This window comes from Dermochelys coriacea, chromosome 2 (genome assembly GCF_009764565.3).
Source record: "Dermochelys coriacea isolate rDerCor1 chromosome 2, rDerCor1.pri.v4, whole genome shotgun sequence".
Classification (NCBI taxonomy): Eukaryota; Metazoa; Chordata; order Testudines; family Dermochelyidae; genus Dermochelys; species Dermochelys coriacea.
In genome coordinates, this window is record NC_050069.1 from 43,633,691 (window position 1) to 43,651,230 (window position 17,540).

The following is a 17,540-nucleotide window of genomic DNA, read 5'->3' on the forward strand; positions in this document are numbered from 1 at the left end:
TCTGTGCCTACCAGTAGTAAGCACCTAGACTGAGGGCTTATTTTAAAATGATCATTCATGAAATAATTAACAATGGCATTTTATTTTCTCACTTCTAGTTTTCAAAATTAACTTCATTGAAATGAATAGTGGGAGTTCGCATGTCTTGTGGGTTGCTTTTAGGCTACTTACAGATGTGAACAGTAAACACCACATTGTTTTTTCTTTGATTTTACATTTGGAAGTTTTCTCAAACAGAAGGACTAGCAATGTAACTTGTCAAAAAGGAAAGCTTAGATTCTGTGGCAGTTTTGTAGAATTGTGAAAGACGTTGGCCTTGGGTATCTATCACATACTACTGTAAGACATTATTTATTGTATTGTGGCAGTGGACAGAAATGTAGGCTCTATTGTACTAAACATTGTGCACACAGAATTGAAAGACAGTCCCTGCTCCAAAGATCTTACTACATGTTGAAATAGTCTGTTTGCCAATGAATCTATTATAACAGCTTAACCTTTGATATAATATACTGTTTTTATTGCTCTTTGAAATGGAAAAATAAAGGAATAAAAAGTGCATATATTTGTACTTCTTGTCATGCCTTTAGGATATCAGAAAATGGTGTGTAATTTTGTTATGTGATATTACAGAATGTGTGTGTGTGTGTGGTGGGGTGGGGAGAGAATGGAAGGAGGAAGAACAGAAGTGTTTAGAGAGGTGAGGGGAAGGAGACAACAATACCTAGGAAGGGGGTGTCTGAGGCCTTGTCTATGCACAGAGCTCGCACCATTTGAACCAAAATTGTTTTAAAAATGTATTTATTTAAACCAATATGCCCTTTGTACAACATGCTTGAATAGGCTTATTGCTGGCTTATACTGAAATTACTTAATTAAGGTAAATTGACCTAAACCATCTGTAAACCAATTTCAGAACATCTGCACAGGAGTTTGTTTGTATTGGTTTAACTAAATCTATTTAAAAACAGATTTTAAAATGTGGAAAGTTTTGTGTTTAGACAAGGCCTGAGACACAAGAGGTGGAAGAGAGGGGGACAAGAAAAATACTAGCATAAGAGGACATTAATTTTTATGTATTCTAAACTGTGTGTAAAGTTGAATATCTTTTAATTTTGGGGAGTTCTGGTTGCAGAAACTATAACCACTCAAACTTTGTTTTTATAGCTCACATCATCTATCCAAAATCTCTGTGGAATTTAGACCTGAGAGCTCTTTTAAAAACACATTAATGTTTTTTGAAACATTTGGGAACTTTTACATTTTAAATGCCCACCATTCCTACTGATAGACTTGGAAAAGTCTGCTACGTTCAAGACAGGTTTCAGAGTAGCAGCCGTGTTAGTCTGTATTCGCAAAAAGAACAGGAGGACTTGTGGCACCTTAGAGATGAAGAAATTTATTGGAGCATAAGCTTTCGTGAGCTACAGCTCACTTCATTGGACGCATTCACCAAATGCATCCGATGAAGTGAGCTGTAGCTCACGAAAGCTTATGCTCCAATAAATTTCTTCGTCTCTAAGGTGCCACAAGTCCTCGTTTTCTTTCTACAGTTGCTGCTGACTTAGGAGTGAGTTGAGGAGAGAGTCATGATGACCAAAAAGAAGGTCCAAATTTAGCCACAGGCGTCTATCAAATATCATGCACTTTTATGTCAGAGTAATACAGTACCTGGGTAATGAGAATTAAAGGACCTCAAATGATGCTGAAAGATAGTGATGCCACTGCTCCAGCTAATTGAACGTGGGGAGGGGAGAAGGTGCTCTTCCGGTGAGGCCATCAGGCCGAGGGCTAAGACCTGCTCCCACTGTGTAAGCCAGTTTCTCTCTAGTTAAACAGAACACGGCCGGATTTTAAATTCACTGTCAGGGGAGCCACGCCGCGCACTGCTCTATGTTTACATTTTGCAGCCAGCTCCACGTTGTCGGCCCTCTCTCCCTCCCCATTGGCTCGAGGCTGCCCCGGACTCCGCCCGGGGGCGGAGCTCCGCGCCGGGCTGCGGCGTGTTCTGGCTGTAGGGGGAAGGCGGCGGATGAGGACAGCTGCGCTGTTCCTTGCTGCACCCCCAGAGCAGGAATCCCGGGCGCATTGCATGGGCTGGGCCGGAGGCGACGGGGAGAGGTGTAGGGAGTTCCTGCTGTGTGTGGGGGGGGGAGCTGGGCGTGAGGCTGCTGCTGGAGAATGCCCTCCCTTTGGGAGTTGCAGCCGCCTGGCGTGTAGTGCACTGGACTGGTGCATAGCAGAATTGTAGGTAGGTCGGTGCCTGTCTGGGGACATGGGAAACCTGAGATGAGGCTGCATATCCCCGCGGGCGTGAGGCTGCTGTGCCCTGCGCTGCCCCTGGGAGCAGCAAGTTGGGGTGCCCTGGGCCATGTTGGGGGCAGGGAAGGCTGTCTAGGTGGGGCCCTGGCTGGGTTGGGGGCAGAGCACATGGGGGCAGGAAAGGCTGCCTAGCGGGAGCCCTGGCTGTGTTGGAGGCAGGGAAGGCTGCCCAGTGGGTGCCCTGGCTGCCCTGGGGGCAGAGCACATGGGGCAGGGAAAGCTATTCAGTGGGTGCCCTGGCCGTGCTGGGGGCGGAGCATGTGGGGCAGGGAAGGCTGTCCAGAGCGGGCCCTGGCCGTGCTGGGGGCAGGCAGAGCACATGGGGCAGGGAAGGCTGTCCAGAGCGGGCCCTGGCCGTGCTGGGGGCAGAGCATGTGGGGCAGGGAAGGCTGTCCAGAGCGGGCCCTGGCCGTGCTGGGGGCAGAGCAGGTGGGGCAGGGAAAGCTATTCAGCGAGTGCCCTGGCCGTGGTAGGGGCGGAGCATGTGGGGCAGGGAAGGCTGTCCAGTGGGTGCCCTGGCCGTGCTGGGGGCAGGCAGAGCACATGGGGCAGGGAAGGCTGTCCAGGGCGGGCCCTGGCTGCATAGGAGAGGGAGGGTGGGGGACTGTTGATCTTTGGAGGCTTGTCGGACTGCTGGAGAGCGCAGCAGCCTGGGGGTGCCCTGTGCTGCATGGGGGGCTGTGCACGTGGGGGGTGAGTAGGGCCCGGGTGTTGCAGGGAGGGACGATGACGGGGGGTGATGAGCCGGGACGCAGATGCGCATGCGCAGGGGAGGGCCAGGGCGGCAGTATATAGACGCTTGGCGCCGGCGCCAGCTGAGCAGCGCTGAGCCGGGCGACAGCGGGTGAGGTGCGCCCGGGTGAAGGGGCGGGCGGGCAATGCATGAGGGGTGTCCCCGAGCCTGGGGCAGGGCCGGGGCGGGCCGCGGCGAGGTGGGGGGGGGGTCGACAAGGCGCTGAGGTGCCTGTACCGCCTCCTCCTGTGGGCTGAGGGGCGGCGGGCCCGGCGGTCGGCAGCGGCGCCCCGGCTGCGGAGGGCCCCGCTCCGGGGCGATCGGCGGGGCCGCGGCGGGATGCCCGCCCGGGCGCTGTTTTGGAGGGAGGGTGGCTGGGGAAAGGTGTCCGGCGGGCGCCCCCCATCGCGCCCCCTGCGAGCCTCTCTGAGCACGGGGGCCCTGGGCACGCCGGGGGCTGCGCCTCCCCCCGCGGGGTGACGGGGGGGGTGTCGGCTGCAGCCCTCTCCGCCCCCAGCCCTGGGGTGACCCCGTTCCGCGCTGGCCCCTGTCGGAGGGGGGGCCGGGGCGCCGGTGCCTGGGGTTTTGGAGGGAGACTGCCTCGGTGCAGGGAGGGAAGGGGGTGGGGAATCCGGCTGGGGCGGCTAATCCAGCCCTGGCTGGCCCCATTATACCGCCCGTAGAGGGTAAAGGGGGGGGCGTGTGAGGAGGGGGCTTCCCCCCCCCTTCCGGACTGAGTGACTTAGCGCGGGGTGGCGGGTGCCCGGCGGGAGACCCCTCTGCAGTGACGGGGCAGGGGAGGCCGTGCGTGGAGTGGGGGCATCGCCCTGGGTTTGGGGGGCGGGACTGGCTCAGGGTGCGGGGCGTCTGGCTGGGGCTCCTGCCCTGCCCCCTCGCTAACCCTGCCCGGGTGGGAGGGTGCAGGCGCACGGCGGGGAAGGGGCTGCCTTTTTGGAGGGAGCCTGGCCCCGCGCGGGCGCGGGAGGAAAGTGCCCGCCCGCGTGGACCCCCCTGCCCTGTGACATGCGGGGGGATGGGTCCCCGGCAGGTCCCGGGGGTGGAGCGGGGGAGGCCTCACCAGGGGGACGCCCTGAGCCCAGCCCCAGGCCGCTGCCGCCTGCTCTTCCCCGCTCTCTGTAAATTGGCGCGGAACCGGCATTTCAGGGGCCGGAGAAACGCGCAGAGCCGGAGCAGCTCGCAGAGCCCCAGGGGCAAGGGGGCCCTGGCGGCCCGGGTAGAGTCCTCTCGGAGCGGGGGTGGGGAGAGGTGTAGCAGCTCCAGGGGCCCCGGTGTGCAGGGGACAGGAAGAGCTAGGCGAGGAAGAGCTGTCTGGTTTTGTACACAGGGTGGTGGGTGAATACCCACTACTGCTGTGTGTGCGTGTGTGTGTGTGTGTTTTGAAATGTATGTCCTATTACACTGTGTGTATACATTAGATGAGTGTGTATATAATAAAAAATAATATGGCAGTGCATATAAAATATATAGTGTTTGTTTGTTTAATGTGTGTATTTCTGTATAATAGACCAATGTGCTACACTAACGCATTGAAGGTGGGGAAGAGGAGATGACTGGGCTTAGTGTCCCCTCTCTCTCCTTGCACATGCTGGATTCCCTCTCCACCACCTAGATGAAGCATCCCCCCGTACAAATGCACTGAATTAAATTTGCTATTGGTGTAAATGGGCACATGTATTTTGGAAAACGTAGATTTACACTGGTGGTGAATCTGATTGTGCATATGTATAACCTGTATTGTGTGATTATGTAGATGTAAAATACATGCACACTGTATATTTGTACGTATGTGCATACATACTTTGCATTGTGCTCTGCTGCCTAATGGTGTAAAGCCAGTGTTTGAAATGTGCAGCACAAAAATCTTGGTGTTAAATCTGAGTTAAGCTCCGTAGTTTGCCCTATATTTTTCCTCTTGTGTCTATGGACTAGGTTCTTGTTGTTTCTGCATTCCAGGAAGGGATTCTACAACCCAAGGAAGATGTCAAGACGCAGGTAATTTCTGACAGCTTCATAAACCAAACTAACCTATGTCCATTTAACAACAGCTGCTCTCTTCATGCTATATATGTTTTTCTCCTCTCCAGTAGTCGTTTGCAAGCCAAGCAGCAGCTGCTGCTGCCACCCCCACCCTCCTGTCAGAAAGAGTCTCCACAAGAGCTGCAGGCACCAGAGTCTCTCCAGACCAGGAAAAGGAGAGCAACAGAGGTGAGCAGGGGACTAACTTACCTGGAAATATGCAGGATTGGAAGGTTTGTTTCCTATACCTGCTGCTGTAGGGGGACAGGGAAGAATTGTGTTGTTCTTCTCAGTAGAACACATGATTAGGAAGTGGAGCAAGATGGTGGTGGTTTACTCTGCACACTGCTTTATATGACAGTATGGTTGAGGGGCATTGATCAATTAATGTCTTTTTCAACAGGATATCCAGAAAGGAGAAGATGAAAAGGTCATTAAAAGACATCAGTATGAGATTAAGGTAATGCATTCATGCATACAAAACAGATTGGAACTCAATATGGTGGGGGGGAGTCCCCCCCCCATTTTATAAATGCATTTGGCACTGGAAGATGTCAATTGGGTCGTAAGGGGAAGCTACTACTTTACTGAAGTAGTGAGTATCATTGTTCAGGCACAGGATTTCTGGGTTGTATGTCCTCCTCTGCCACAGGCCAAAGGCTTATTTATATGTGGAAAGTTTATTCTTGAAGGAGGTCCGGTGTGGGTTTAAAATGGAATTAAATCCAGAACTTGTCTAAACAAGAATAAAGAAAAGGAGTACTTGTGGCACCGTAGAGACTAACAAATTTATTTGAGCATAAGCTTTCGTGAGCTACAGCTCACTTCATCGGATGCATTTGGTGGAAAATTGGTATTTTCCACCAAATGCATCCGATGAAGTGAGCTGTAGCTCACGAAAGCTTATGCTCAAATAAATTTGTTAGTCTCTACGGTGCCACAAGTACTCCTTTTCTTTTTGTGAATACAGACTAACACGGCTGCTACTCTGAAACCTAAACAAGAATGTTACACTGGTTTAAAACCACAGCTTAGATTAAACCTATTTAGTTGAATGGGTGAAAAGGCTATGTAGGTGCTCTTATTTCAGTTTAAACTAGGTTTATTTTGTTTGTGGGTTTTTTTTTTTCCCAAGTCTCTTAGAATCAGTTTAAAATGAACCAAAAATAAGGCACTCTTAAAACAATGCAAGCCCTCTTATTTTGGTTTAACTAAAGCAGATTAACATAGCACTTTGACTTTCCCCAAAGTCATAGTCAGGTCTTGTCTACAATAGTTAGTCTTCTGGTTTTAAAACAATGGGAATAATACTTGATTATATCAAAGGAATACGCTGAAGCTAAACATGATTGTGAAGTGTTCCGAGAGCTGGATACGGAAGGTGCTATATAGGTATAAAAGTTACTTTATTAACCAGCTGCAATCAGATAGTTACATCCCATACATACAAACCTATTTAGTGAGATGGATGTTTTTCATATGCTGTATTCTGCAAAATAAACGTGTCCTGGAACAGCTCTGTGGGCTACAGCAAATCTCATCCCATTAGAAATCACTTACTGACAAACTGGCCATGCGTTCCTTTTTTTTTTTTTTTTTTTTTTTTAATAAGGGATTTAGCTCACTTTTAATCTGCCTATATTCCATACAAATGTGATGTCACCTCACTTTCATTGGTGGAAACTTATCAATAACTGTGTTTATGCCTTTACATAAGACTCAGCGGTCACCTGATGAACTTAATAGGCAGCAGGTTTAAAACAAACATAAGGAAGTACTTCACACAATGCACAGTCAACCAGTGGAACTCATTGCTAGGGTGTGTTGTGAAGGCCAACGGTATAACTGGATTACAAAAAAATTAGATAGATCCATCAATGGCAATTAGCCAGGATGGTCAGGAACACAACCCCATGCGTTGGATGTTGCTGAGCCTCTAGCTACCGGAAGCTGGGACAGAATGATGGGATAGATCACTTGATTGCCCTATTCTGTTCATTCACTTTGAAGCATCTGCCACTGGCCACCATCTGAAGACTGAATACTGGGCTAAATGGACCATAGGTCTGACCCACTGTGGCAGTTCTGTTTTTAATTAAACAATCATGAAACAGGTTAGAGAGTTGGTTGTACAACAGGAATGACTCCCATATCACTTTAAGGTTTCCCGCATGAATAATTTTGTATGTCCCTTGTTTTGGATCTCCATTATATACCATTTTTGGTTCTTAGCAGGCTGAAAGGCTGTTGCTGCTGCTGCTGCTTGACAAGTTCGTATCTAGACCTGGAACTATGTGTGGGCGGTTTGCCCCTTGAATTGACAGTTATACATTGCTGAGCCTCTACTGAGGTGCTGTAGATAGTTCATTTCTGTTCTTTCCTCCTTATGTTCCCCAGATGAAAAGTAGATAGTGGAATTGGCTGCTGTGTTCCCTATGACATTTTAGGTACTCAAGAGAACACCAATTTATTGTTCCACAAATAAATAAACTGATGGTTCAAGCAATGGATTAGTTACAACTTGGCTGGTAAATGACAAGTTATTTGCCTGCCAAAAGCCAGGTTCCTTTGATTTATCAGAATTATGTGCATGTGGTGGTTTCACCTCAACTAGAAAGTCATTCTTTTGTTTTCTAATTTTCAATACCCATATGTATATCCTGGATCACTTGAATAAACTAGCTTTTAGTTCTGAAGAGCAAGTTAATTTTAAAATAAATTTCTTACACTTTTTTTTTTAAATTACTTGTAGCATTTTGAAGGATACTGAAGCTAGATAGGTTACATGTACATAATAGACATTATTCAATTTCTTGATTTATTTTATTCTGTTTAGTATGTACCTCCAAAAGCAAATTGGGTAGGTGAAGTCAGCACTTATAAGATTTTTTTTTTTTTTTTTTTTTGTTTACATTGTAGAGTTGTTGGCCACCCACAATATCAGGAGGCATCTCCCCTTGCATAATTATTGAAACACCCCACAAGGAAACAGTAGCTACTGACTTCTCCAGATTCAAGAAATACAGGTTCAGAAACCTCTTCATAAATCCATCACCTTTGCCTGAACTTAGGTAAGTTTATCTACATATTTATTCCAAATTATGATGCAATGAATTCTACACTATTAATTTAACTGTGTCCAATATTAGGCTCATAACCAGAGACAACTAAAATCTTCACCCCATCCTCTCTGATCCCCCTCTCCTGGTTCCCTCACCTGACTGCCTAAAAATTTTTTTTATTTTTTTGCAGGGGGGAAGGGGGAACACAAAAGCAAAGAGGGTTACATTAACTTTTCTAATTGGAGCCATTCTTTATAGCTTAATATCAAATACCAATGTAAAATTCAGTCATTTGCCAATATTATGGTGATTGGTTTGGGTGGCTCTATCTTTTTATTTTTATTTAAGTGAACCGTATTCATGGCTATTGGAACCAGACATTTGGAAAACCTAGAGGCCAAAGCATTCTTAACTACATTTTCTTTAAGGACTCCAAAGTATGTCTACTGTTTTGACCATGAGACAGTGTGGTGTTCATTCTAATGCCTTGGTGGCTAGCACAGAGCTATGCTGATAAAAGGCCTAGTTTGAGGTATAACCCTGTTTTTTCCAGCCTTGGGAAGCATTGTGGACGCATCATCTTCATAGAGACATTGGTGAAGAGGAAGGGTCTCCTAATGGTGGAAACTAATTATAGTGTGGAGTAGATCTGCTAGAGAAATGGTGGAAGCCCAGTGTACAAAGTCTAGAAAAATGTATAGAACATATAGTATGGAGCAATCATGCACTTCCCAGGTGGATGGACTAGAACTAGATAACCTGATTTTGAAGAAACCTTCAGCCTCTAATGTCTAAGGAATTCACCCAAATTGGGGAAGCATATTAGCTGGATACTTCTGGTAAAATGTTCCAGCTGTGAAATAGTTGTTACATAAATTATCATGGTGTTTGAGTTAATACTCCACTTAGATGAGTGAATAGGTTCCATTTTTATCAGTTATTTCACTCTCTAAAGAACAGAATGATGAGGTGAGTAGGACTTGGAAAATTTAGCAGATGCCTAATAGTCCACAGTAGATATGAAAGATGAGGACGGGTGGGTGATCTCTGTGAACCCAGGAGCAATGCCCTTTTGAGAAACTGAACTCCTTTATAGCTTCCCCACCTGCAGTTTCTGGAAAGGGTGCTAAGATTTCTTCCAGAATTCTGTTCATGGACGCTACCCTGTGGACTCCATGTTTCAGATCTGTCTAGCTAATAAGTATCTGATTTTAAACCTCCTTCAGCTGCAATACAGGAAATTCACTCTCACTTCTGATCTTTCCAGAGTTGCCTAGCAGTTGTAAAGATGATGATGGAAAGGGGTCTCTGACACTTTAACCCCATTTTTGGGGATCCCCTTCCCTTGAATAAATCCAGAAAATACTTCAGCAGCAGCTGAGTAAAACTGACATGGCCTTTTGCTTGGTACTATTCAGAACCTTGTGGGTATCAGTGGAACTGACCCATCTTGTGAATGTGACTCTTTGGCTGCTTGGCAAGAAGTAGGAGCAGCAGCAGATACTGAAACTGATGGTCTGAGTGAGGACTGATGACGACGACAATACATCAGTCAACATGTGATTCATGGTTTGGAGCACTTTCTTAGGCTATGGTTATGCTTAAAACGCTTCAGTGTAGGCACTTACTACAGCAATAGGAGGTTCTCCTATCACTGTGGAATTCACCTCTGAGAGGCACTAGCTAGATCAATGGAAAACTTTTTGACCTAACACTGTCTATATACCAGGGGTTATGTCAGCTTAACTGTCTGTCAGAGGGTGTGGATTTTTCACACCTCTGGGAGACTTACCTATGCTGATAACTTTTTCAGGGTGGACAAGCCATTAGTGACTACGTAGGTGAGATGTGTATGTTAAACACATACCAAAAAAACCCAAACCCAAAACACTATAATAATGCAAAGTTAAAATGATGTAGGAAAGAGGAAGGGAGAGAATACTGAATTCTAAACACCAGTAGTTTGGTCTGGCTTGTAGCACTAAATCAGGTTGAAGGGTGTGGGGTGTGTGGTTTTTTTGGGTTGTGGCAGGTGTCTTAAGTTATCTTTTATCTGACTACTTAGGAAGCCCAGTTTTCAAATGGATCAAATCTGAACTGGTATGACCAAATGGACAGGCAAAATAAGCAACTGTGCTCCAAGTGGTGACTTACATGTGTGTACTTGAACGTTGAGTTATTCAGATATATCTTGGGTTTTGGTGATTGATAGGCTGCTTCTTGGATTTCAGAACAAAGTATGCCTTTAGTTGTCTAACTTTTTTAAAATATTTTTTCACCAAAATATTTTTTCTGATTTGCATATAAACAGATGACTATTGGAAAAATTATCTTACTGTGTTATATTTTAAGTTAAACATTGAGATCTTTTTGTAAAGAGATCTCAAAACTTCATATGACTTTATTCCATAGCTGGGGAAATTCCAAAGATGTCTGGCTCAATATCCTGAAGAAGGAGAACAAATATGCTCACTGCAAACATTTTACATCGCTACATTCTAACTTGCAACCACACATGAGGTCAATACTCCTGGATTGGCTTTTGGAGGTATATTTTGAGTTACTTTATATTGTCTTATGGCTGTAAAATAGATTGGAATAAAAGCAAAGACTTTACGTAAAGTGCTAATATCTGTGATCATGTAGACATAGATGACAAACACATTTTGAAACAAACAAGTTGACCGTGCTGACCTCTAAAATAGAGCAGGGAGTAGTATTGCTTCTTTTTGGCCCTTTTAATGCATCAGTACTGTGGGTAGAATGGAGTGTATTGCCTTAAATATTTTTTTTTAAATGAAAAATGCAGTTCTATAAACTCTTTGTAAATTTGACATGAATAGTTTTGACTGTTCACAAAATGGCCAGAGAAGGTGGTGCTGGTGCTCCCCATAAATGTTTAGCTCAGTTGTTAAGGCACTCACCTGGGATGTGGGATAACTAGGTTCAAATTCCAGTTACAGAAGAGAACCTAAATGGTCTTTCTCCCCACCCCCCCACCAGAAATTTCAGATTGTTATAGCTGAATCCCTCTCCCTCCCCCTGCCAACACAAACAAACCTGCAGCTGAACTGAAAAATTATCTGCCCATCTCTAGTTGTGGAGAATCCTGCTTCAGCATGGTTGTAAACTGAATTGGTTATAGCATGATTATATATGGGACCTTAATCACATCCCCCAAAGCCTGGGACAGTCTAATAACTGAATAGTTTTGGGGACATGGCTAAGGCCCTGTGTATGGTACAGAAAAGATCAGTGTTTATAGCTGTTTCTCCTGATGTTTATATTTAGTGTTTCAAACACAACTCCCCTTTTAAAATAGAATTTGTGCACAATGAGGGTGGGTCAAATTTTGCTCAAAAGATTGCACAAGTTTGCTTGTGTAGTACCCTAAAGGGCAATGGCTGGCTTGATAACTGGTCAAAACAGTTTGACACACTCGCCACTGGCAGCCAAATCACATTCAAAACTATTTGAGACCAGATTTGTTTTGGAAATGGTTGAAGAACACAACTCTTGTATTATAATACCCTCTGGTTTTAGGGATGTCTAACTGTTGCTTCACTGGTGGATCTGAGAGAGATTGTGAAACATGGTAAATTTCATGACCTAAAATGTGCTCCACACAAGTAGCTGTTAATATTGGTGGCCACAAATGCCTTATTTACATTAGAACTCCCACTATTGCTATCAGCAATGGAACTACACAGGCTGTAAATTTTTCACCTAAAATTTACCAGACTAGCATCAAAATGATGCAAACTACAAGATCTCACCATTTACTCCCAATATGTTAATATATTCACCACCTCTAAATTTGGCTCATTGTCATCTTCTGGAGACCACTATTAGTTATGAAAAAAGAAAAGGAGTACTTGTGGCACCTTAGAGACTAATAAATTTATTTGAGCATAAGCTTTCGTTGCTGTAGCTCACGAAAGCTTATGCTCTAATAAATTTGTTAGTCTCTAAGGTGCCACAAGTACTCCTTAGTCTGTATTTGCAAAAAGAAAAACATGGCTGTTGCTCTGAAATCTGTTATGAGTTCATCCAATTTGAATGAAAATGCAATTGATAGCTCTTAAGTAGCTCAGAGCAGCACTGTATGTCACAAGTGATCAGCATGGTGCATCTTGCTCTCATGCTCCCACCATTGTTGTTGGCAGTGGTGGGAAACTTTAGGGGGTGGGTGAAGAAGGTTAGTGTAAACTAAGCCCTTGTGGGCATTGCCAGTGAATAGTTTACAGGTAGAGGTGCAGAAAGGAGAATCGCTCTAGTTCATCTTTAATGTAACAGGAAAAGTAACTACATTGCTCCTTGCAGTTTTAACATTCACTGGATATACAAAACAAGCTTGCATGTAGAAACTGAATGTCCTACTTTGGCTATGTCTACGCTGTACTTTGGTCAGTTGAGGTGTGTATATATATATATTTTTTTTTTCTGAGCAACAAAAGTTTTACTGATTGGAAAAAGCACTGATGAGGATGGCGCTGTCAGTGGGAGACACTCACCTGCTGACAAAGCTACCACCCCTTGTTGGGGGTAGTTTTATTTTGCTGGCAGGAGAGCTCTCTTCTGCCAACAAAGAGCAGCTATGCTGCATGCCTTACAGTGGCACGGCTTAGGGGCATAGCTGTGCCACTGTAAGCTGCTCAGTGTAGACACAGCCTTTGTGTCACTTCCCTCCTGATATGTAACTTAACACCACACTGAGGGTCACTATTGAATTTGACACAGATAATTCTATAGGAATTGCATCCACTTGCTTCAGGATGGATTTGTCCCCTACCTTTTGTTTAAGGCCTTATCTAGCATAGGATTTAAAGGTATGATGTTGTGTATTAGCTAGCTAATATCTCACCTTCTACCCTAGTCTAGACTAAACCGTATTTGACCCAACTGGTAACTCTCCCCCCCCCCCAACATTAGAATGGGAAACCCACAAACCAGACCACTTCAGATTTTTAGCCCCTTCTTCTTCTTTGAAATATCTAGTGACATTGATATTTAAATTAAGTACTGACTTTGCACTCAGTTGAAACTAATTGTAGGTGGAAGAATTCATGCCTCCTGAATTATTGTTTCAGGTGGTTTGAAGTTGTTTGCAGAGAAATTTAGTTTTTTTTTTTTTTTTTTTTTAAATTAGGTAAAATGTAATCTTAAGGGGAAATGGCTGGCTTAATATCTGCCTGAAGTTAAGAGGAGAAATGCAGAATCCTAAATAAGATTGAGCTTTAGCCTTTCGCCTTTTTACAATTCATTTACAATACAAAACAGGCATACAACTAACATCAGTTTATAGTTTCATCTTGTTTCCATTTTAATTTTAAAAACTAAGACCATGTGTATCATATTTGAAAACTTGCTAGCAGGTTGTATTTAACCCTGGGTGTTAAACAGATTCTCCCCCCCCCCCCCCCCCAGCCAAACCAGAACAAACTAACAAATTTGGAAACATGACTATCTTTTTGTTCACATTAAGGACAAACTTCCTGTGTTTTACCATTAAAACAGGTTTACTAACATATTAATACTGGGGGGGGGGGGAATGCATCACGCTTTAGAACAGAAAACTTAATTTTTTTTTTCCCTTAGGTATGTGAAGTATATATGCTTCACAGAGAAACCTTCTACCTAGCTCAAGATTTTTTTGATAGATTCATGTTGACGCAAAAGAATATCAATAAAAATATGCTTCAGCTAATAGGAATTACCTCATTATTCATTGCCTCCAAACTTGAGGTAAGTGGCTATATGCATGGTGGTTTTTAGGGTTGGAATATCTTAACTGTTTCTTGAAGGGAAATGATCAACATAAAGAGAGATTCAGATAATTTGTTAACCTGGTATTGTTACAAGGAACACCTGCAATTAGAGAAATTTTCTTTAACGTTTTGGATCTTTTAGCCTTCTGTGTGTAGTCAGTTTCTCTGTTTCCCATGCATAATCCAGAAGTCCATCAGTTTCCTCTGTGGCCTTCTACACACCAGTAGGGGACAGAAACATTTTAAAGAGGGGCTTTTTCTTTTTTCAAAACCGCAAAAATTGGCAGGTGATCAGAGGGACAGGCATAGGACCTGAAATTACTGAACTGTTGAAATAAGATTTCAAATTGATGTTTCTTTAAACCTGGTTTTTAAAAAACAAACCTTTTTTTATACTGGCAAAAGCCCTAGTATAGATGCAGCTATACTGGTAAAAGTATAAACTGCTGGTATAAACTGCATCCACTAAGATTTGTTAATATAGCTATTGGTATATAGATGTCTTCAAGGAGTGATATGGTAAACGGTGTTGAATTAAACGGAGTTGTTTCACTGGGGGTGGGGTCTCAGAATTGTCTCTGCAGGTGAAGATCCTAGACTCTAAAGATGATATAAGCAAGAAGTAATTCTGTTCTGGTCAACATTGCTCCCCATCCATAAAATTGGTTCTAATAAAGTCTATGATGGCCTGTGGAATATATAATGTCTGCTCTATTACTATTTAATGGTTTTGCACTACTAGTTTCTAGCTCACTTTTTGTGGACATCTAAAGTATGAAAGGCTTATGCTATTTGTACTATTTCAATTGAGTTGATAAAATGGTTCTGTGTATAAATCTATAAAGATTCACAGCTGTCTTCTGCAGTTCATTTGCATTCTTGCAGGACACACAAACCCTTCTGGTCTTGAATTTTTCCCTTTTTTTTTTTTTTTTTTTTTTTTAAAGGAGATATATGCTCCTAAACTACAAGAGTTTGCTTATGTCACAGATGGTGCTTGTAGTGAAGATGATATTATAAGAATGGAGCTCATTGTATTAAAGGTAATGTAACAGTCTTACTATTTTTATTAGCTGGTTGATTGATAGCCCAGTAAAGCCTTTCAATTTTAGCATCTTGTATTATTCAGTAACTGCTCTCTTGGTGCCCTTTCCCCATCCATAGGCAAAAAGTAGTACCTCACTTCTAACTTTCTGAAAAATTGAATTCTTCAATCTCCTAGGTTGGCATTCTTTAGGGTGGAGGCCTACTTTAAGGGCCCCTCTTTGCCACCTAAGTCCTACTCTTTGTTTTCTGCAAAGAAAGGGTCGGCCCCCAAGAACTTTATGTAATGGAAGGTGGCTTTTTCTTCTTTCTCTCTCTTCTCCTCCTTTTCCCTTCTCCCTCCCCCCCCCCCCCCAAAAAAAAAAAAGGCCTGGCTGAAGGATGGCAGGCTGGGGGTGGAGAGGAACTCCTGAAATAGACCATACAAATAGTCTAAAAGACTGTATTAGAACCTGTTGGAATATTTTTGTTGGAACAATTTTTCATCCAAATCTAATTGTTCTGCCCTACCTCTTGATGAAATTCTGCCAGAAACCAGGTAGGTTTTGAAACCTGGTTACCTGCCAGACTCCTCAACAGACCACCTGGCAGGCTGACCAGTAATCTAGAATCCTGACTTATGGCTCCTTAGCAGCCAGCCAGGTGGACTGCCCTGCAGTTGGGGCTTCCAGGGCCCCCAGCTTTGGGCTGTCCGCAGGTGGAATGCCTCCATGCCAAGGTTCCCAGAAGAGGTGGGTGGAAAATGGTAATCTTGTTCTGCTGAGAACTTTAGAATTTTTTTGGTTTTTATCCTGAGTCAGACCAAAACAAAACCTAGAAGTCCTCCAAAACTAAACTATCTGTGCTAGGCTGCAGCTACTATAGTTCCAGTTCCAAGGCCATGGCACATCTTGGGAATGTACGTTTTGCCTCCCTCGCTCTTATGTGCATCTCCTGCATGAGGACACTTGCTCAGTATTTGTGAGGCATCTTTTGGAGAAGGTGGGAAAGATGTTCTGGCTGTTGTTTCTAAAAGTCAAAGAAGTTATTTCCAGAGCAAGTGTGTACTTGAAATTGTAGGGGATCTTGCATGTGATTCAGGCACACAAGTGCATGATAGGTCTGGCTGACCTAAGTGGAGATGAAAATGGAGAAAGGAGACTGGGTAAGATGGTGGGGGTAGAGAACTTGGTTGGTTGGTGGTTTTTGTTTTTTATATATTAAAAAAAATAATAATAATGGGGGGGGATGAAAAGAGGTGTTTTGCACTTAAGTTCTTAGAAAATTAATTATATCTCATGTTTTTAATATCTGTAGGCTTTAAAATGGGAACTGTGCCCAGTGACAATCATTTCCTGGCTCAATCTTTATCTCCAAGTGGATGCTTTGAAAGATGTTCCAAAAGTGCTGCTACCTCAGTATTCTCAGGAAAAATTCATTCAAATAGCACAGGTAGGTAGTTGTTTCAGTCAGTGCACGCTACTTAATATGCCACTGTTGGTGACCTAGGCAGAAGTGTATGCTGTAAAATAGGCAAGATATTTTTATAAATCTTAATGTTAAAGGAACAAGGCAGAGTTTTATATGATAATATCTAAGTGGTTCCCTGAAGGTTGGTGACTATTTTAATTAAAAAAAAAAAAGTGCAATAAGGTTACTCAATGTAATGCCAACAATCTAAGCCTCTAGGAGCAAAAATGCCCAACGGCACACACTTCTATCTCCCTCCCTGCTCCCCCACCCTTGCTAAGCTTTTGTTATAGGGTTCCAATGTCCATAGGATGGTTTTATAGCCTAGTTATGGAAGTGGGGCCAACACTCATTAAGGAAACCGTGCTACACCTGTTTCAGTACACTTGCTGGTAGGTTTTGATCCCAGGGTGGACAGGACTAGAGTATTACACAAGGTAGTGCTTGATGGGTGGCAAAGGATTTAAAGGTGTGAATGGATGTTTGTGTTAAGTTGCTTCACATATAAATTAAAAAAAAAAAAATAGAAATAATGTACGTCCTCTATTTGGGAAAGAAAGAAGGAACGAGTTTAGTAAAACACTTGGAGCACTAAGCCAATCTCTGTGCACATTTTTATCAGCAGTATAAGAAGCATAAGGATTACTAGATGGGCATATGAACCAAGAACTCTTCCCCCTCCCCCCCCCGCACCCCTCCTTAAATCTATACAATTTTGAAACTGAAATAATCGAATCATTATGGACTCTTTCCATGTTCATGCTTGGTCATTCAGATGGCTGTTAACTGTAAGGAGGCCAATCCCCAGAACAAAACACTGAGCTAGAGCTGTAGCTTCTGGACAATCAAAAAAAAATTTAGAACAGAGTGATTTGGTTAGACCACTGCAACTTCATGGCCTTTGTCTTGTGTTACAAACCAGTTTACTGAAAGGTCCCTTAGACTTAGTCTAATATTTTTATGGGGGGGAGGGAAATAAATGGTGCCTGTACAGTGTATCTCTTAGTGGTTTAGTCCTATGATGTGCCTGGGACTCTCCCTCTTATAAAAGGTTTCAGAGTAGCAGCCGTGTTAGTCTGTATTCGCAAAAAGAAAAGGAGTACTTGTGGCACCTTAGAGACTAAC

At 43.7% G+C, this 17,540-nt stretch overlaps 1 protein-coding gene across 3 annotated transcripts in view; it reads left to right on the forward strand.

Annotated features, from left to right (window-relative positions):
- Nucleotides 1-17,540, forward strand: part of CCNE2 (cyclin E2) — a 28,790-nt gene that overhangs the window by 6,593 nt on the left and 4,657 nt on the right. Inside the window, exons 1-9 of one of the 3 annotated variants that reach the window (XM_038389459.2) lie at nt 3,097-3,166; nt 5,030-5,068; nt 5,161-5,281; nt 5,496-5,552; nt 8,012-8,163; nt 10,567-10,702; nt 13,753-13,899; nt 14,870-14,965; nt 16,263-16,397. In XM_038389459.2, coding sequence (XP_038245387.1) covers nt 5,055-5,068; nt 5,161-5,281; nt 5,496-5,552; nt 8,012-8,163; nt 10,567-10,702; nt 13,753-13,899; nt 14,870-14,965; nt 16,263-16,397 — 858 coding nt within the window. In that variant the 5' untranslated portion in view covers nt 3,097-3,166; nt 5,030-5,054. Of the gene's footprint in view, nt 1-3,096; nt 3,172-5,029; nt 5,069-5,160; nt 5,282-5,495; nt 5,553-8,011; nt 8,164-10,566; nt 10,703-13,752; nt 13,900-14,869; nt 14,966-16,262; nt 16,398-17,540 lie in introns of those variants that run through there. The other 2 variants (XM_038389458.2, XM_043507586.1) reach the window with 2 other exon arrangements.